Genomic DNA, 19,827 nt, shown 5'->3' with positions numbered 1-19,827 from the left:
TTCTGCTACTTAGCACATTTGTGAGGAAAGTTGGAATTTTTTTTTTTTTTAAATTTGCTAGCATATTACTGTTTCTATTTTGAAACTGTTAAAGAAATTGGAAAGTAATTAATTTGGCATCTATAATGCATTTTATATAAAACAAAGGAAACCAGTGTCATTCTCTCACTGCCGAGTTCTGATACCCAAGAATTTTGTTTATGACCGTTGAAATCCAATATCCCACGAAGAACCCCAAAGTCCCTCATGTTGTTTGAGTTGACTTATGAGAAGATCTAAGTTTGGGTTTGAGTATTTCAGTTTGGTTTATTTATTCTTCAGCATGGGAAGGACTTTGAAGCTATCCAGAACAACATTGCCCTGAAGTACAAGAAGAAAGGCAAACCAGCAAGCATGGTGAAGAATAAGGAGCAGGTCCGGCATTTCTACTACCGCACCTGGCACAAGATCTCCAAGTACATTGACTTTGATAATGGTTAGTATGCACCAGTTTGGATGTGGGGGCTGCAGTCCTGCCTTTCAGTACCATCCTGGAGGGTTGGAGTGGTGGAGGTAAGACAAATTCTAAGGAGGGTGTCTGTGAACACGGAGTCGTAGGATCACAGGAGGGTTTGGATTAAAAGGCACCTCAAAGGTCATCCCATTCCACCCCCTGCCACGGGCAGGGACACGTTTCACCAGCCCAGGTTGCTCCAAGCCCCATCCAACCTGGCCTTGGACACTCCCAGGGATGAGGAGTCCACAGCATCTCACATCTTATTTTCCTAAGCATGGCCCTACTGAGGTCTATGTTTTTTGAAAAATGCTTTTCAAAACCTGGTGTTTGTGTTAGTGCTGTTAAATGAATTCACCACATCATTTTATAATGCTATGGAAAAGCCAAGTTCAAGGGAATGTTTTTGTATTCTTAGGATCACAGCTTTGAGGAGAGCTACTTAAATGTTAGGCATGACTGCATCAAGCAACTGCACCACTCAGCACCACTTTGCAGTTCTTGGGGGAAGGCAGAAATAAACAGTCCAATGAAAGTGTAAATGGTGACATATTTGCTCCTATTTCAAACAAGCCTGAAATTATTCCATTGGGTCAGTAACTTCCCCTTCCCATTCTATTCCCTCCTTCTGCAACTTGTTTAATGAAAGGGAAGTTGGGAAGTCAGATCAACTGCTGATGGTGTTTTGTAACAATAATAGTAACATATAATTGTTGAGAATGGAGTTTTATCAAATCTGTACTACTTAGTAATGGACAGTGTGGATTCAAGTTAGTCTGTGTGTGCCCAGATCTGAAGATTAAAGGTTAAAGAAATCTATTTCAGAGTGACAAGATTTTACTAAGATCCAGTTCTTTTGACTTGGAGGTGACAAGAATATCAGGTCTCCCATTACTTGTTGATTAAGTAGAAGTCTCTACAGTTTCCTTGTCCTTCTGATGGTATATTCTAAGTTACAGAAATCATGGCAGTTTGTGGTGATTGAAGTATTCGGTCTTTGAATGCCTGCAAAAGTTTGGATAGTAAATTCATCTACACAGTTAGTGGCCAGAGCCTCTCAAGTTAAAAATGATTCATTAATAAGAAATGGATATGTCTAGAAAGAAGCTGAAGGAATGCAGATGTAGTGTACGATACAGTCTGTTAATGAATTTGTCTGTTCCTGAGCTTGGCTTACCTAAAGGAGGACTTGCATATTTAAACCACCTGGCATAAGGTATATTTGTGAGTTCTTTCAAGACAAGGCAGCACTTTAAGATGAAACAATACATTAGTATTTTATTTAAAAACAAATGTTGCAGCAAACACAGTATGGAAGCATTTTTAAAATCAAAAGATGTCACAGAAGAAGTTAATCTGTTTTTTGGGTAACAGAGTTCTGTACTGATGTCTAAAATCTCACTGTCTGAAGGAATGTAAGAGTGCAGTAATTTGGTGAGCTTTAGTATTGGTAGAAATATGTGTGCCTGGATTTTGGAATTAAATGAGTCTGCAGGTCAAAGAGAAATAAAGTCTTGATGAATAGACAAGAATAAATATTTTCACCTGATTTGTAAACCACAAGACTGTCCTTGCTGTTATAGATCTTTAGATCTATTAGCAATAATGTCCATATCATATGTCTTGATGAGAAAGGACCAAAAAACCTTTGTAGAGGTAAATAAAATATCTGAAATTCTTCATGTAAAAATTTAAAATCTGGAATTTACATTAACTTGCTTAAGGTGCATTTGAGTGCACAGAAAATTCTTTGTCTTCTGGAAAATCCAGACCTAATTCTAAATTTTCATATAAAAGAGTTGTGTATGCATTTCCTGGGGAGTGTCTGGACATTTCCCTGGGAATTTGTAAACAGTGAAGTGATACTGGAGTTAGCTTTATTATGTATTTGCTTTATTTTGCATATGGAACTGTTGCATACTTCTTTAAATTCTGTGGAAACTGCTTTGTTTTCCCGTAATCTAAATTGGTGAGCCAGTCCCATTCTGGTGTTTCTTGAACGAGAACTTAGTCTTGCCTTCAGTGGGATGTTCATCTCATCACTGAAAATACAAATGCTTTCCTTTTCAGGGTTGAAATCAGTATCTGCAGCATAGCTGTAAGTGAGTATCTGCAACCTGCATCTCACTGACACCTCTTCTGCTTTTCAGTGTTTTCTCAAGGGCTGAAAAAATCTTCCCTGGAGCTGTATGGCTTAATCTGCTATGGAGAACTGAGGAAAAAGATCGGGGGATGTGAGTACAATGACTTCAGGTTATTTTTACATGATAGAATCACAAGTACCTACCCTTGAAGTTGGCATTGTCTAGTTGAGTTCCACTTTTGAGTTCTTGAGAACTTGTGTTCATTTTATTCTGTTGCTGTACTCTATGGTGTTGTTTCTTCATTATATGTATTTTCATTTTTAGAGACCACCTTAGTCTGTTGTATTAGTCTCTTGGAGAGATTTCTTTAGCTTTTCCTGCCTCCAGAATGCAGTGCATATATTGCCCATAGGTGACAGGTAAACACACACACAGAGCTTAGGTGATCTATTTTATTTTAATTGAAAACTAAGCAATTAAATGTGTAAATTATATCATTTGCACCCACAATTATTTGTGCCTATGCAGTCCAGATCTGGGATGGCACCTTTCTCTGAGTTGGTCTCTAAATTTTTCCTCATGGAACCCTGAAGATGAAAAAGCATTACAAATCATAAGACTTTACTGGCTAACCAGGATGGGTTCTGATCTTGTTGACACCTTCTACTAGCCCAGGTTCAACCTGGCCTTGAACGCTTCAGTGGATGGGGCAGCCACAGCTTCTCTGGGCAACCTGTGCCAGGGCCTGCCCACCCTCTTAATAAAACCAATAATTCATTACATGTAGATTAAATATCCTCTCTTTTGGTTTAAACCATCACCGCTTGTCCTGTCACTGCTGGCCCTGTTAAAAAGTCTCTCCCTGCCTTTCTTATAAACCCCCTTTAAGTACTTGTTGTGCCGGGACCCCTAGAGCTGGAGGCAGCACTGCAGGTGGGGTCTCACCTGAGTGGAGCAGAGGGGCAGAATCCCTCCCACCTGCTGTGGGATCAGTCCAGGACATGGTCCCATGGTCCTCGTGGTTTGCAGACCAGAGAGGGCTCTGACATGAGCGGCCTGGGGAGTGGGCAGAGGAGCACGCCCTGTGTGTGCCAGTGCATGCACATACACCTTTTTATCCATGCATTTTTTCATTTGTCCCCAAGCAGTCGGTGTTACATCATAGTGTGTCCTCTGCAGTTTGTTTAATTAGTGAGACATGGAAAATAATGAAAATACTTGTTTTTGAAGTCATACTAGTTGCAAAGAGAGAAGGACAAGAAGGATTCATGACTGGACATGTACAGTTCCTAATAGGATTGTGGTATTTGGCAGGGGATTTTTTGCTGTCCCTCACCTGGGATTGTTATCATAGCAGGTCGTGAACAAGCCTGTTTTGAATGTTCATAGTGACTTTATTCTGTTTGCTCAAAGATCTCCAGCGTGTTAATTCACCTTGGAGGAGCAATTTTGAACTTTCATGCCAAGGCAGGTGCAGAGGCAAGGCACACTGCATTGTCACCAGAAATCAGTGTTTCTTCCCTGTACCCACATCTTGTTTTACAAGCATCAACAGACCCTTCTTGCTGTGACTTGGAGTAAGGTTTCACACGGTCACCATGGCAATGCCCGCAACCTCTGTACTTCTGTCTTTTTAGAACTTCAGGACTTATTTACATACTTTATCCACTGGCACTCGGAAAATTCTCATCTCCCAAGACCAAATGGACTCGATCTGCAAGGCTCTACACCTAGTTTATGAGAAGTCTGCTTTGCAGCAGGGGAAAGCAGTTTCTTTTTTTCATTTGGGCTTTTTTTCCTCTTCCCTTTTTTTTTTCCTCATGTATTCACAGAGTCCCAGAAATGGAGAGGAGATGTGAAAGCACATCAGAAATACTTTCAGCATTGCCAGAGGGAGGTTAATTGTTCAGTAAATAGATCTAGGCCTTACTATCACATGAATCAAGTTACCAAAATGTCCATTTAAAAACTTGCTGTGTAATGCATAGAGAAAAGTGAGGGTTACATGTTACATTTTTGTTTAGTTTTTTACTGCGTTCATTGCTATGATGCTGTTTCCTGCTTGCCTTGCTGCCTTAGCAACAGAGATTGAGCAGAAAGGTGAAGCTTTTCTTTTTAATACTGCAGTGTCAGATTAAAGCCCAGCATTTGAAGACAGCTGCAGTACCTAAACTAGGGTCATTAATCCATGTGGAAAGTGTAATTTTCATGACAAGGATCATGTAAAGCTTGCATGTACTGAATGTGCAAACTTTTCAGGAAGGGTGTGTTACAGCACATTTACACGTCAGTCTTATGTGAGAATAAAATGTAATGGCTTTGAGAACCTGACAGGACACAGAAAAGGTCATGGCTTTATGACCGTCCGTCCTAATTCACTGTGTTATCCCATTTCTTAAAGGTATGGATGACAAGAACGCAGCTAAACTCAATGAGCTCATTCAAGCCGGGTAAGTAAGAACTTACTCCTAAAACTCATAAAACTGGGTTGTTCACCAGCTGGACTGTTGTACTGGTCATCCAGGGTCTGGGGCCATTTCTTCGTTTTGTAGAGCTGCAGTTTGACACTTTCCATTCTTAGCTTGTTTTGTATTAGGTTTTTTTTCCACTTTTCCATGAAGCCATTAATTGTTATCAGTAAGAAATGATGGGTGAAGTTTAATAAAATAATTAAATGAGAATTCTTTACAGAAGTTATGGTGTTATAACTATATGGATTCACTACAGGGAATATGGAGTCATAGAATTATTTAGGTTGGAATAGACCTCCAAGATCATCAAGTCCAGCCATTACCTCAGCACTGCCAAGGCCACCACTGACCACATCCCCAAATGCCACATATCTTTTAAATCCCTCCAGGGATGGAGGCTCTAGCCTGTGCCGGTGCCTGACTACCCTTTCTGTGAAGAAATTTTCCCCAATATCCAACCTAGACCTCCCCTGGCACAGCTGGAGGCCGTTTCCTCTCCTCCTGTCCCTGTTCCCTGGGAGCAGAGCCTGACTCCTCCCAGCTCCCCCCTCCTGTCAGGGAGTTGCAGAGCCAGAAGGTCCCCCCTGAGCCTCCTTTTCTCCAGGCTGAGCCCCCCCAGCTCCCTCAGCTGCTCCTGCTGCTCCAGCCCCTTCCCTGCACACGCTCCAGCCCCTCAATCTCCTTCTCGCAGTGAGGGTATCTCCAGACCCTTCTGCCCACAGTGCTCACGAGTCCTGACTTTCAGACCTGAAATGACCTTTCAGGACCCTGGAGGGCTCAACCCTCCAGTCGCTGCTGCATCTGCTTGACTTTGAGAACGAGTGTTCTCTTTCATTTCAAGGGAGAACTGTGGGATTTGGGGGTTTAATCTGTGAGTCAGTGTGCTCATAGAACGCAGAAGGGGTGAGAAGTTGCTGTACTATTAGCAATGAAGGAATACCTGATGTATTTGCACGTAAAATTTTCTTAAGTAGTCTAGGTTTTAGAATTTATGTTTTTTGAAGTGAAACCTCCTTGAAAGGATACTATTTGAAGGATTGTGATTGCTCAGAAGGCATTGGTTTGTCCTAATCACGTCTTTAAAAGTGATTTGAAAACAGCATTATTTTCTGTCTGTTACAGGTCCCTTCTTACCTTTAGTGTTATTGCTTTTAGGGTGCTTCACTGGAGCAGACAAGTTACTATGGAGTAGACTTGACTGCAGACAGGAATAGGAGTTTGTCCCCTGAGTAGCTGCAGACTTTTGACTTTACCTTGCATTATATGGATACTTGATGTTGTACCTTCCTGTTGTTCCCAAATGGAGTTCCCAGAATCAGGTTTTTAGAGTAAAACAACCTTTCCTCTCCTGGGAGATGCCCTTTGTATGGTGTGTTTGTGTTGCAGGTCTTGAATGTGATTCTTAAATCACTTATTCATTCTTCTGTTAACTGAGGGTTTTTAAATTAGAAGAGAAATTCCCATTTAGTTTGGGTTTTGTACAGTTAAAATCTAAAACATTATGTTTTTTCAAATAACAAAATTATTCTTAAAGCAAATTACTTCTTCAAGTTGGAGTTACCAGTTAAAATGGGCCTGGGATGAGCCTTTATCCCCAGTGTCATGAGCATCTGTCTAGTTCTGGATATCACCAGTTTCAGTCACTGTGTGCTTTACTGGAGAGTCTCTCTAGTACTGGGTCATCCAAACAAACTAAAAGCACAACAAAAGAGCCTGATGACGTTTAGTGAACTGTAGCATCAGTCTAGCACTTCATATGATTCAGGCCTTAGTTCTTCTGATTAATTGTTTATGAGGGCTAATGAGTTCTGTGAAGTCGAGGTGCTTACTCTATAAAGGCCAGTCTTGTAACAAACCATTTTGAAAACAGGAGTCTTTGCATTTGAAAATATTAATGCTAATCTTCTACCCCAAAATGTTAGCGTGCCTAACATTAACCAGTTCAGAAATAGTTACTTTTGCATAGACTTTTTGTCTACAGATGGGAGACACATCTTTGCTTCCCTTTTTCTCCTGCATCTCCTACCCCCTTTGGTGGGTGAACCTCATCAGCTGAAGAGGAACAAACTGTGACTTCGTTACCACCTCTGTGTGCACCGTGTGAATTCCCTGCATGTTCAGGACAACCTCATAGCTCCCGGAAGCAAACACAGTGCACATATGCTAGTCGATTCAACTTCTCATCTTGCTCAGTGATGGTACAATTTTATGATCCCCCTCCCTACTTGTAAGCAGTTCTCAGTTCATAACGTGTTTCTTTCAAGTGTGACACTCCTGCTCTTCCTCTGAGTGCAACAGCCTTTGTAAGGCTTGTCACCATGTGGGAAGTTGTGAAGGAAAGTGAATCCAAAGTGATTAAAAATGGGGAATGTGAACATGCATTATCCTGATGATCTGCTCCTTAAGGAGGTAAACATTTGCCTCATTTAATTGGTAAGAAAGGTCGAGAGAGGCTGGGGTTGTGAGGAGCTGCCTGGCAGTTTATTTGCAGGAGGGCTCCAGACCCTGGAATTACACACTCTAATTCAGTGCTTGTTTTGCATCTCTGGTTTCTGTACTGATTTGATGGAGTGTGGAAAAACAAATGACCCAGTGAGGGATTCATAAGAAAACCATACTTAGGAGCTTCCTAGCTGAGCTTATAACCCAGGTCACAGAGAGTAAGTAGTGCCTGAAAACTTAAATCTGTCTGTGGCAAGTGCTGGCAAAGTCTTTGCGTGACCTGTTCCTGCTGGGCTGTTGCAGTTCAGGCCATTTGCTGTTACACATCTCTGCACTTGTCTTCAGAATGTCAGTAACAGGTAAATGAGGCTGGACCACAGCCACTGGGACAGGTGTAGCTGAATGAATGGGGGTCTCACAGATTAAAGTTTAGATATTTATAAATGCAAGGGGGAGATAAGCATTACTCTTTAGCTGCTCCAACTAGTTCAGCATATTCAGGTCAACACTGGCCCACACCAGCTGCTTGAAGACAGGATCACTCTGTCCAGTCCTTTGTGCTGAGGATTTTATTACAGCATTTTAATTTTACTACATGTTTATTATGTCATCGGATTCTGTGATTAGGATGTGTAACAAGAAACAAAGATTTATGGCACTATATCAGAACTGCTCAGTAACTAGTGTAAATTAACAAACTGAAGCTTTTTTTTGTTTCATTTCTAGGAGTGAAACATTTTTATTTAAGTTAGTTTTTAAACACTTTACATTTAATAAAAAATACATCTAAGGAAATACAAATATTTTCTTGATCTCTTTGTAAATATGCATTTCTCTAAATATGGATTTCTGTAAATAAGGATTTCTGGATAAGTTAAAATAAAAATCCAAATGAACCACAATAAACACCTAAATAAAGAAGTTCTGTAACAATGCAGGAGTTAAGCACAGCACTGCTCAGTGTCTGGCAGTGTTTGTGGTTTTGCCCTCCAAACTGAGAGGCTCTTTATAGCACAAGGTAAGAAAGACAGATTGATTGCTTTGTCTGGTTCAGGTTCTGAATGTTCTTTGTGTGGGATGGAAGTGATTCCTCACTGCCTTCCATTTCCTTGGGAAAGCTCTTTGGCTGAGGGGGCATCTGTAACTCCCTGAAAATCTTGATCATAAAATAGCAGTTCATCCTGAAAAAATAATGTATAAACCCAATCCTTTTAAATAAGCAAGACATGATCTTGATGTCAAGTAAGACTGGTAGTTCTGAATGCATAGTCAGTAGAGTAACTCTTTTTAAGATTTACTCTTTACTGCATTTGGAAACATCCAGGATCCAGGTAAGAGAAGAAAATAGGTATTCTGAAGCTAAGAGTAGTTCTGTTGCAGACCATCTCCTCTTTTTTTCCCTTAAATTTGTAGAAATTGTCTTTTTCTGACCTCCCAGCCATGGATGGCAATTAGGAAGTTGTAGTCTCTAAATATATCTACTTTTTACATTAGTTATTCTTTAGATTCTTGAACAGACTCTGCCTAGATTGCTTGAAGCCCATCATACTTAATGGAAAAGGGAATTAGGGGAATTGTTCCTGTCTCTCCAAGCAGAACACCTGAATCTGGAGAGCTGGGATGTTGCTTCTACAGTGTGAGGGAGCAATGGAAGTCAAAGGATGGATTGCTGGAGTTGTGGGACAGTGCTGTAGTGCCAGGGTGGGAACTGCCATGGGACCTTGGCAGTGCTGTTCTGTCACATTTATGAGCGCTCTGTGTTTCTTCACTGGCTGACCGGTGTACTTTGCTTACTGAGTTCTGGACTGTGCCATTCACCCTCAGTGCTTGGGGAATGCAGCATTCCCTGCTCCTCTTTCGGGCTGCCAGCAGGTTTGCAGTTGTTTGCTTTCTTCCAGTGTGATTTTTACAATATCTTTTCTGTAATATAATTACATTTTTCACACTTCTTTCGTGCCTTTTGTCCTAGGTTTTGGTTGTTAGGGTTTGTTTTTTTTTTCTCATGTCCCTGCCCTTTAAGCACAGGTACAGGTGGAGCCAGGAGTTTGTGATGCTGATCCACGTTCGTTTGTGAGCTGCTCTGTGGTGGTGACAGATGGTGGGTACCTGCAGCCCAAGGTGCACCTGAGCAGGTGGCAGACAAATTGAGCAGAAACAACTGCCAGGAATCCTGACTCAACAATAAATGCTTCATGACCAACTAGTTAGGCTCTTGAAGAGAAACCAAAAATGTGAAAAATTAACAGCAGCACTTCTCTTCTTCCTCCTTTCTCTTGGTCAATTAGCTCATCTGTTTTAGGTGGATCAAATGGCCTTCTGAGCAACCAGACCCTTCTTTTAGTCACCTTCCACTCATGTGATGGACCAATTTCCACAAAGCTTGTCTGTTTTATATAGATGTATCAGTTAGTCTAACAAAAAAATCTTTCTCTCCACTTGTACCCTTATATTGTCAAGGTAGTAACAATAACAGTAATAATAACAACAACAACAGTAATAATGCTATTTCTGAATCTTCAGTCAAATGTTTCAAGGGCATATTTGATAATAAGGAATTGCATTAGCTAAAATCAAGGAGGAGACTCAGTTTGCATGAGTAGTTCAAAAGAATTTGCTATCTTAAAGCAGTGTAAATTTGCAATTTAGAAACTTGTTCCAAGGTGCGTTGAAATTTTGGGTGATTTTCACTGGCTGTAGTGGATTTTGTATGAGGCAATTATGAAACCTCCTGTGTTTTTCACTTGAACAGTAGGGAACATCCAGGCATGGGCTTCCCAAAGGAGATCACCCCAGCAGTTCAGGTTGCTGTAGTGCTGTAGTGGACTCCTGGCAGGAACAGGGCAGTCACTTGGGCATGTAGATGCAGCATCATTGTTTTCTGTACAGCTGTTCAGTCACATTCCCAGGCTTTGCTCTTCTGGCAATTGGGTGCATTTGTGCATCTTCTCATATCAGTGTGACCTTTGTGAAATTGCTTACTCTGGTGACTGCATTACTGGTAGTAAAGTAAATGTAGTTTCATTGAATCCCTGAAGTTAAAGGCTCGAGGTATGTGGTGTGAATCCTGAGGATTTGTTCCTTGGGGGTAAAACTGAGTGAAAGGGACAGTGATTTCACTACAGTAAAAGTTGAAGAGTTGTAGTCCTCAACTGTTTTTCCAGTTACTATTCTTGAAGGAGATGATAATAAGCACCATACAAAGAAATGTAATGTGTAGTTAGTTTTTATTTGCTGCAAACTCTCTAGGTGCTGCCAAATCCTTCAGGATCTGTACCAGGCACTTTTATACTGGGCAGCTGCTTCTGACTGCTGGCTGAGGCCAAAGTCTGGGCTCATGAAAAAAGGTGGAGATTCTCCAGCTAAAGATTCAGACCTAAGAGAGAAATTGTCCTAACACTGACCAGCTGAATTTGAGCACAGCAGAATTCGTAGTTGAGTTTCCTGGTTTTATACACTACAATCCCTGTTGACATAAGTGAATTTGGGTTCATACTGATTTGTCCTCACTTGTAGTGAAATTGGATTTATTTGCACATTAAAAAAAAAAAAAAAAGAGAGAGAGTGCTAGTTGATTCAGCTTGTTTTCAGGATATTTATTTTCTGAAAATGCTGATTTACTGATAAAATCATATCTACCCTTTATATAAGGATCTGTATAAGAGGACATGGAGCCTCCTGTGTTAAGGCTGAGGTGGCCATTGCGATGCTCAGGAGGAGGTTTTACCTTCCATCCTTATCTTATGTCACTAATTAGATACCCAGAAGGATTTCTGTGCCCTTCTCTAAGAGTCTTTGCACTGGCAGAGATTGACTGTTGGGCTTGGTGGGACCAACTATCTTCAAAGAATTCCCCTTTCTAAGAATTCAGGTTAGGATTAAGCTGGAAGGAAATCTGCCCTTCCAGCTCTGGGATATTCTGAATCTCTAGAAGTTCACACCTCAGTAAATAAAAGTTATTCACCCCATCAGCTCCATCTTCTCAGGTCTGGCTTCACTTCTGCTGCCTTTTTGCGAATTTCCCTCTTAGCACCATAGACAAGTGCCTAATGATGTCTTCCTTACAGCATAGAATACTTTCTAATTCCTAGAATTTCTTTCATTTTACTGCAAGGACTTATGTTCCATCCTGCTGCTTCTATGCTAGCTGATGCTTAATGTTTCAAGTTTTGGGTAGTAATGCTGCCATTGGTAACTTGGTTGGGCTCAATTCCTGCCTTTGAAGTCCCTGAAAAGAAAACACGGCTGATGGAGTGAGGAAATCAAGTAGTTCCACTGTGTGAAAATAAAAATGACCTCTGGCTTTTAAGGATCTTTGAGACTGCTAATCTGAGACTGAAGCTAAGTCATACTGTAAAAGTTACTTTGTTCAGGTTCCTGCACAAGCTCTTAGACCTCCTGACTGCACCAGAGGTGGGGGGAATATTTCCAAATGGAAGAATTCACAAAAACTTCAGACTTTTTCTTCCTGTAATTAAGTCAGGGGTATAAAGGGGAGACTAAAGCAAACCCGCTTCTCTTGTATGAAGCAGCTGTCTGTGTGGGTGCTCTTCAACCCAAGTAACAGTCCTGGTCCACTCATAAAACAGCATTCCCTCCCTGAGTGGACAGCCCATTGTTTCATGAAAGTCTGGAAGAGGAGGGTAACAAGAGTAGCACTTGCACAGTGAAAAGTAAGGTGACAAAAAAGACTGAATGCTCTTTAAACCTGCACTGCAGAGCCTTCCATTCCCAGTATTCCATTCCCCTGTGCATTCCTGTAGCCGTGATGGTGTTTGGCTCTGTGTCCCTGTTATGTCTGCATTCAGGATTGTTGTTGCTGGTGCCTCTAAGTACTTCTCTTTCCACATATCCAGGGCTACGACTGTTCGTTACAAAGGCAGAAACCTGCGTATCAAAGCTCCCATGTGCAGGGCTTTGAAGAAACTCTGTGATCCAGATGGTGAGTAAGAGATGTTGGAACGTGGGGTGTTTTAGCAGATGGTTGGAAGAATAGAGAATGAGTGGGCTTGTTCTGGTGTGTCCATCACTGGCAGGGAAATGTGGGCTATTGCACATTTGAGCTGGGCATGGATATGTCACTATTGTCTGTCTTGGCCTGTTTGCTTGAATAATCCCAGTAACTTCAGGGCCCACCCAGTTTTCTCACTACCTAAGCTGAAAAGGAAATATCCACACCAGATCAGCTCACTACTGCTTTACCCACTATGCTTTCACTGTGTGTGCAGGTTAGACCTTTTTGCCAGTGAATTAGCAGCACTATGATGTTAAGCATTGGACGTTTTCAGTCTTTCTTTACCTTCTCCCATTCAGTTATGTGTAATTTCGTTTGGTTTTTTTCTCTTCCTCTTTCTTGTTCCCAAGTAAGTAGAATCAGGTTGTTCAAAAGGTCTGAAATACTGTATTTGTTCAAAGTTTCCAACCACCTGATTTTTGACACTGCTTGCACAGCTGGAATCTCCAGTACTGCTGCAGTGTCCAAGGATAAGAATAAACACATTGGAACAGAAGGTAATTAAGGCTCCAGTGGTGAAGCTGAGCTGCCTGGGTTACCTGTAGGTGATGCTGGTGTCTGGTGATTTTTATCATGTAACTGAGCACAGTGTTGTGACTGAGTTGTCCTTGCTTTGACCCTTTGTGGTTCATGTCCCTCAGGTGTGAGTGATGAAGAGGACCAGAAGCCAGTACGGCTCCCTCTCAAGGTCCCTGTGGAGCTGCAGCCACGGAATAATCATGCGTGGGCTCGAGTGCAGAGTCTTGCCCAGAACCCCCGGCTCAGGTAACAGAACTGATGGTGCTGCTCAGAGTAGAACAGGGAAATAGATGAGCAGCATCCAAGCCCTGTCCTCTGTCTTCATAGAATCACAGAATCAACTGGGTTGGAAAGGACCTCTGAGATCATCGAGTCCAACCCTTGATGTGTCCAGCTGTGGTTCCCAGCCCATGGCACTGATGCCACATCCAGTCTGTCTTTGAACACCTCCAGGGATGGAGAATCCACCATTTCCCTGGGCAGCCCATTCCAATGGCTGATCACTCTCTCTGTAAAGAATTTCTTCCTAATATCCAACCCAAACCTCCCCTGGCATAGCTTAAGACTGAGCCCTCTTGTCCTACTTTTGGTTCCTGGGAGAAGAGACCAACCCCCACCTGGCTACAGCCTCCTGTCAGGTGGTTGTAGAGAGTGATGAGGTCTCCCCTGAGCCTCCTCCTCTCCAGGCTCAACAACCCCAGCTCCCTCAACCTCTCCTCACAGCACTCGTGCTCCAGTCCCTTCCCCAGCCTCCCTGCTCTTCTCTGCCCCTGTTCCAGCCCCTCCATGTCCTTCCTGACCTGAGGGGCCCATAGCTGGACACAGCACTCCAGGGGTGGCCTCCCCAGCGCTGAGTGCAGGGCAGGAATCACTTCCCTGCTGCCACACTCTTCCTGAGCCAGGCTGCTGTTCCAGTGTCATCAGTGGCTATTCATCCTGGTACTTATATCTAGTCCAGAACTCGGGGCAGCAAACTCGGGGCCTGTGGTGTTGAGTGTTCTTTCAAATACACTTTAGTGTAGTGACCAAAGATCATGATAAAAATGTCCATTCTCCTCTCTGCATTATTTTGTGAAATGCTTTTAAAAAGTAAATGAGAATCTTTTGTGCTCCTTTTTGTCTTTCTTTCTGTACTGTGTGGTAGCTTTGTGCCTTGCCTACACTTCTGCTGTTAAGCTAAATCCTGCCATCTTTTCCTGTGTTCTTCCATCTGGAAAAAACTCGTTTCTTGAATCATGGCAGTCAGGTTTATCTAACAGGCTTTTAGATTGTGTGAGTCGTCGTAGTTGCGAGTTATCTAGATTTTAAAGTTGTGGAATAACATGTTTTTGGTTTTGTTGAGTTTTTTCCTCAGAGCCTGGGAGCAGTAGGTATGTTCTCGGTGATGGTGTTATAGAATGCCGGTTTATTCCTGAATTCCCCTTCCAGTATCGAGGCTATGACTTGAACTGCTGCTGACATTTGTTCTGTTCCCTTGCTCTGTTTCTCTCACACAGGATGATCGTGGAGTTACATCGGAAGGTCTCCAGCCTCATTGAGTTCCTGAAACAGAAGTGGGCTCTCCATGAAGTGCGGATTGTATCCTTTCCCTGCTCCATCTGTTCCATGTGCTGTGTGTCCTGGGAGCAATCCCTTCCGATTCCAAGTTCAGTTTGGTATCCAAAAAGGGAATCTACCTCATAAATTTAGAGTCTCTGCTCAGTAAAGGTAGAGGTCACTCTCAGCATTACTAATAGAAGCTTTCATGGGAGATCCCACAATGTTCCTCTTTGACCTTGACTCTTCTCTGCTATGATCCTGTGAAAGCTAGTGAGGAATAAATGAAGCTTCTGCTTCATTTCCTCAGACAGTGATCTTAGTCTGGTTCATTATCGATGGGTGACCCCCACAGAGCCTGGATAATAACTGACAATTCTGTTTCCATTTTCAGCAAAGAGTTTAAGGACAGATCTTTTTTACTTTGTGCGGTTTCACCAATGAAGGCTTAAGCTTCTTGTCAAGCTGCTGCTATCTGTACACTGTCTGAGACAAACAGCATTTGGTGTGGCCTTACCTCTGAACTCTGACACATGCAGTAGAAGAATTTGTGAGTTAACAGCTGTTCTGTTCTCCTCTTGACTATTTTATTTTATCCTGGTCTTGGGCCTTTCATTCAGGCTTTTCTCTTTAGTTTGTGAGCCTGGAAGAGCAGCAGCATAGCACTTGAAACTTCAAAGGATCTCAGGACGTGTAAGGTGGAGTTTGCTGCACAGAAAGGAAAGGCTGCTTTGCTATGTGGTGATGTTGGAGATTTTGCTTGGATTTGTTTGGGGTATGTTGGTTGGGGGTGTTTTGTTTTCTTTTTATTTTTTTTTTTACAATTAAAGTGGGGTGTGAAGCAGAGACAAGTAATTCTATCTGGAATGGAGATTTAGTTTGTTCTTGTAGCAGGTCTTTGCTGTAGTCTTTATCACCACAAAGGACCTTATTTCTGATTATAGTGTCTTCATATCTGGGCTGAATAAAGAAAATGTCCTTGATCAACTTTCTTTTTTTTTTACTTTTTTTTTTTTTAAGCTTACGAGATAGTTTCCCAGGTGCTTTTTTGGAAGGGGCAGATGTTTGTTACATTCTTTGACACATCTTTTTAGCGTAAAACACTAGAAGAACAGCAGCTTCAAGACTCCAGAGACTCAGAAACAAGAGGCAGCTTCTCAGAGGAGAAAGTGATGCTCCATCTCTTTCCAGGAGAGAACTGTACCCTCACTCCGCTGCCCGGGGTAGCCAGAGTGGTGCACTCCAAGGCTTTCTGCACTGTGCATTGGCAGGAAACGGGCAAATGCAAACAGAACACAAAAGACTCTCACTTACTCCCCCCTGCCCAAATCCTTGGTATTCAGAGCGGTCAGGGGACAGCAAGGGGACAGCTGAAATACCCGCGGGGAACAGAGGGTAAGGGTGTGGGGAGGGCAGAGAGCACTACAGAGCCCAGCAGAACCTCGCAGCCCACAGCTGAAGTTTCTGCAAGCACTGAAGATGGTGCTCCAGAGCCTGGCCAGGTGGAAGGAACAGCCTCAAATCTTGGCTTCGCTAATTCCCTCCAGAAACCACCTTCTGGACTCCAGGATCCAGGAGGGCACCAGGAAAAGCTGAGCTCAGTGGCCTTCTGTGTGGAGGGCAGGGAGGTCCTGGCTGGTGAGCAGGCAGCTGTGCTACCCTCGTGCAGCACAGCCTGTGCTTGCAGCAAGATCCCTGATGTGGAGGAGCTCTCTCTGCTCGATCCATTCCCACGGTACATGAAGTCCTGCCAGGACCTGATCGTCCCAGAGAAATGTTCTTGCACAGACAAACTGCATGGGAAAGACTCTGTCGCAGCAGCTGGTAATGCCTCTCCGGTGGCTTTTCCAAACGGGAGGAGCGCAGAGACCCCTGACTCCTGTTCCCAGCTCCTGAGGGGTGGTGTGGCTTCCCCCGGCAGCGGCCCATCCAGGTGTGAAACTCAGTCCAGCCACAGCCAGGGCCAGCAGCTCGACGCTTGTACCAAGGATATCACGGATGCAGTCATGGAGGATTCTCAAGAGAAGCTGGGCTCCTCGTTTCCCCCTCCACCTCAGGGACAATCCAGTACAAAGTCTCTCAAGGATGACCCGAGCCGGCTCTCCCAGCAGGTCAGAGAAGAAGGATGGAGTCTGCGAACCTCCGAGAGCCTCACGCTGGCTGAAGTCTACCTCATGATGGGCAAACCGAACAAGCTGCAGTTGGAATACGACTGGCTGGCTGTCTTGGAGCCAGAAACCCAGGATGCTAGAGAGCAAACATCCGAGTCAAGTGCTGTCCCTGCATGTCCCACCTTTCACAAGCAGAGACTCCTGAACTGCCTTCTGAAACTCATCTCTACTGAGGTCAATCCCAAACCAGTAAGTAGCTCTTTTTCATGCTCCAGATACTAAACGCTAGTTTGATTTGGGGAATAATTTTGCCCACTTGTGTGTCCACAGTAAATCACTAGCCTTGTCTAGTTCTTTGGAGGTTCCTGTGTTTAAAAAAAAACCCCAAAATCACAACATAATCCAGCTGGCTACAGAGTGGACTTAGCTTCAGTATGCTTTTTACACTGCCTTTTAGTTTCTGGTTTGCTGTGACTCTGTGGTGTTCCAGGGAACATTTAATGTGACTGCTGGAAACATCAGTTGTGAGGTGTGAGACAGGTGCCTTCAGTCCTCTCTTAGGTTCACAGAACCCTAAAACAGTCCAGCTTGGAAGGGAGCTTGGAAGGTCATCTGATCCAACCTTTTGTGGGAAATGGAGCCTGGATGAGATTAATATTCCACATGAGAACTGCAACCCTTGATTTTCATTGTTCATGTAGTTCAAGTTACACTAAGTATGAGAGTGAAAAGGATGTATTTCTTTGGAATAGCAGAGGCAGTAGAACTGTGCCTGCCACAGTTGATTTATGTAAAAGTTCACAGACTCCAGGATAGCTGTTTAACAGTCCCAGAAAAATACCTTCTTCCTTAGGTAGGTAGGGAATGAACATACTTTTCTTCATGTGCTTTGTAACCTGTATTTAAGGTCTGCCCTGTGATACATGGGCAGCCATTTCCACCTAGTGCAGCCCGTTGAAACTTAGTAAAACACCTTTTAAAAAGACCTCAAGTTCAGTAGATCTGCTCAAATGCCTGTGATGGAGATACAATGAGTTAAAGATCCTATTCCAGCCCAGGATGCAAATGTATCCCTGTTCCCAAACACAGAGTTCTTTGATTTTTCTTCGTTGGTGCAGACTTAGCCCCCATCAAAGTTCCTTTTGATCCTGATTTTATAGACACAGAATGAAGAATTTTATAAACTTAAACCCATCTTTGTTCAGATGCAGCTCCAGATATAGACTTTATTTAAACTGCAAAGGCTTTTGGTCTGACATCTCACAGGTCTGGGACACTGTCCCCTCTTTTGGCATCTACTTCTGGTGACACAGGTGACAGCTAGACATGACACGATGAAACAATCACAGACTATAAAGAGGGACATCCCTGAGACCTGGGGGGAGAGGGGTAGAAGAAGGGGCAGAAAAAAACAGCAGTTATGATTTGCATGTGTTTCCCTGTCACTTTTTTTATCAAAGCAGCACAGTGCTACTGAACAATAAAGCAGCTCTGTCAGATGTACCATATCTTACACTCCAGCAAAAAGAAGGAACACACCCTTTCATTTGTCAAATACCACTTTGTTCTTGCTGTGGTTCAGAAAAAGATACTCTCCTTGCAGCATGAATGTAACAGCACTGATATTCCAGAGGCCAGGAGGATATTTACTGCCTCACTGAAAGTACTGTAGACATTTTAAAGTTACATTTCATCAAATAATGACAGGAACCATAATATTTTTGCCACAGGGTACTTTAAGAGGAAGGATTGATTGTGTGCATCCCTGCTGTTTTCTCCAGATAATCTGTTAACAGCCCAAACAGCCAGCTCTGCTGTGGTTTGTTCCTTAAATGAAGATCACCAGCATAAAATAAACTGTGGCAAATGGCATTGCATTTGAGTGGAGGGGGTAATTTTAAGCCTGTGGTTGCACACAGATTTCTTAAAAGGGAGTGTTTTCTAGAAAAAAGCTTAAACAACATAATGAAACAACTGGATAGGCCTGGAAAAGTAGTGATGTGCCGTGTGCCTCGTTTGTGCTGTGTTACAGGGTGAAGGAGAAGGGGAGAAAATTCAAAACTCTACTTGATTAGAATTAAGAGCAAAATGTTTTTGTCCAGGTGTGTTTCCCACCAGAGCAGCCCTTTGGATGAAGTTTATGAAAACTAGTTTTGCACTGAATTAAAACCAACACTTTTTTTTTTTCTTTTTATTTCTATCCTGGGGTCATCCAGCACACACTGTGTGAAGCTTGTTGAGCGTTAACCCAATTGTAACACGATGAATGATGGTGAGCTGGTGACATCTAACACTGCTGAATGGGTAGGAAGGCAATTTCAGCTGCCCCACACCCCTGCTAGGAGGTGTTGCTTAGACTCTTGTAAAGTATCCTGGTCAGATTTTTATTTCCAGGCTCCCTGAGCAGAGTGAGTTTCAGCAGACATGTTTGTGGCAGCACACAGTGTTCATTTGAGGTGCCTTTGCAGACTCCCGAGATGAGCTCCGTCGCCACGTCCCCGATCAAGCCTGCTCAGGAGGAGCAGTCCCTGACGCCCCCGGGGAAGGTGATTGCCATCAGCACCAGGAGCCCAGGCTGCGCACGCAATCAGTCTGCCCTTCGCAACAAGACTTTTTCTCCTGGTGCTGCTTCCAGCTCCTCGGGTGAGTATTCCCAAAAATCCGTTAGCAGAGATCTGCCCATTAGTACCTCACACTGTGACGCGAACCTCCCAGTGATGGAACACTGCAAAAAGGACTGCTCTGACTCTCAGGAACTTCACTGTCTGGGAACATTGGTGTGCGTTAATTTGCTTTAAAATTGTCCTCAGTTCAGTGCTGCTTTGAGTCCTGAGTAACAGTGCACATCAGCAATGCAGTTCACAGTCCAGGAGAACTCCCCTGAGTCACTCTTGCAGAGTGTTTGTGGTTTTTTGGGAGCTGTGTGGTGGTTTAACCCCAGCCAGCCACTCAGCCCCATGCAGCTGCTCACTCACTCCCCTCTGGTGGGATGGGAGAGAATTGGAAGAGAAGTGAGAAAATTCATGGCTTGAGATAAAGGCAGTTTAATAGGGAATGCAAAAGCCACACAAGCAATGCAGAACAAGGAATTCATTGCCCTTTCCCCTGGGCAGGCAGGTGAACACCATCCCCAGGACAGCCGGGCTCCACCACACGGAAC

At 43.2% G+C, this 19,827-nt stretch overlaps 1 protein-coding gene across 5 annotated transcripts in view; it reads left to right on the top strand.

Annotated features, from left to right (window-relative positions):
- Positions 1-19,827, top strand: part of CRAMP1 (cramped chromatin regulator homolog 1) — a 50,108-nt gene that overhangs the window by 13,221 nt on the left and 17,060 nt on the right. For all 5 annotated transcript variants that reach the window (XM_027902674.1, XM_027902672.1, XM_027902671.1 and 2 more), the window contains exons 4-11: positions 322-475; positions 2,644-2,727; positions 4,979-5,027; positions 12,344-12,429; positions 13,143-13,266; positions 14,517-14,598; positions 15,651-16,916; positions 19,136-19,310. In XM_027902674.1, the coding sequence (XP_027758475.1) occupies positions 322-475; positions 2,644-2,727; positions 4,979-5,027; positions 12,344-12,429; positions 13,143-13,266; positions 14,517-14,598; positions 15,651-16,916; positions 19,136-19,310 (2,020 nt within the window). The remainder of the gene's footprint in view (positions 1-321; positions 476-2,643; positions 2,728-4,978; positions 5,028-12,343; positions 12,430-13,142; positions 13,267-14,516; positions 14,599-15,650; positions 16,917-19,135; positions 19,311-19,827) is intronic.

Source organism: Empidonax traillii, unplaced genomic scaffold, assembly GCF_003031625.1.
Source record: "Empidonax traillii isolate 1590-97213 ecotype Southwest subspecies unplaced genomic scaffold, ASM303162v1 scaffold903:size462939, whole genome shotgun sequence".
NCBI classification, from domain to species: domain Eukaryota; kingdom Metazoa; phylum Chordata; class Aves; order Passeriformes; family Tyrannidae; genus Empidonax; species Empidonax traillii.
Note: the sequence above shows the minus strand (reverse complement) of the source record. Positions and strands in the feature narration are given on the sequence as shown.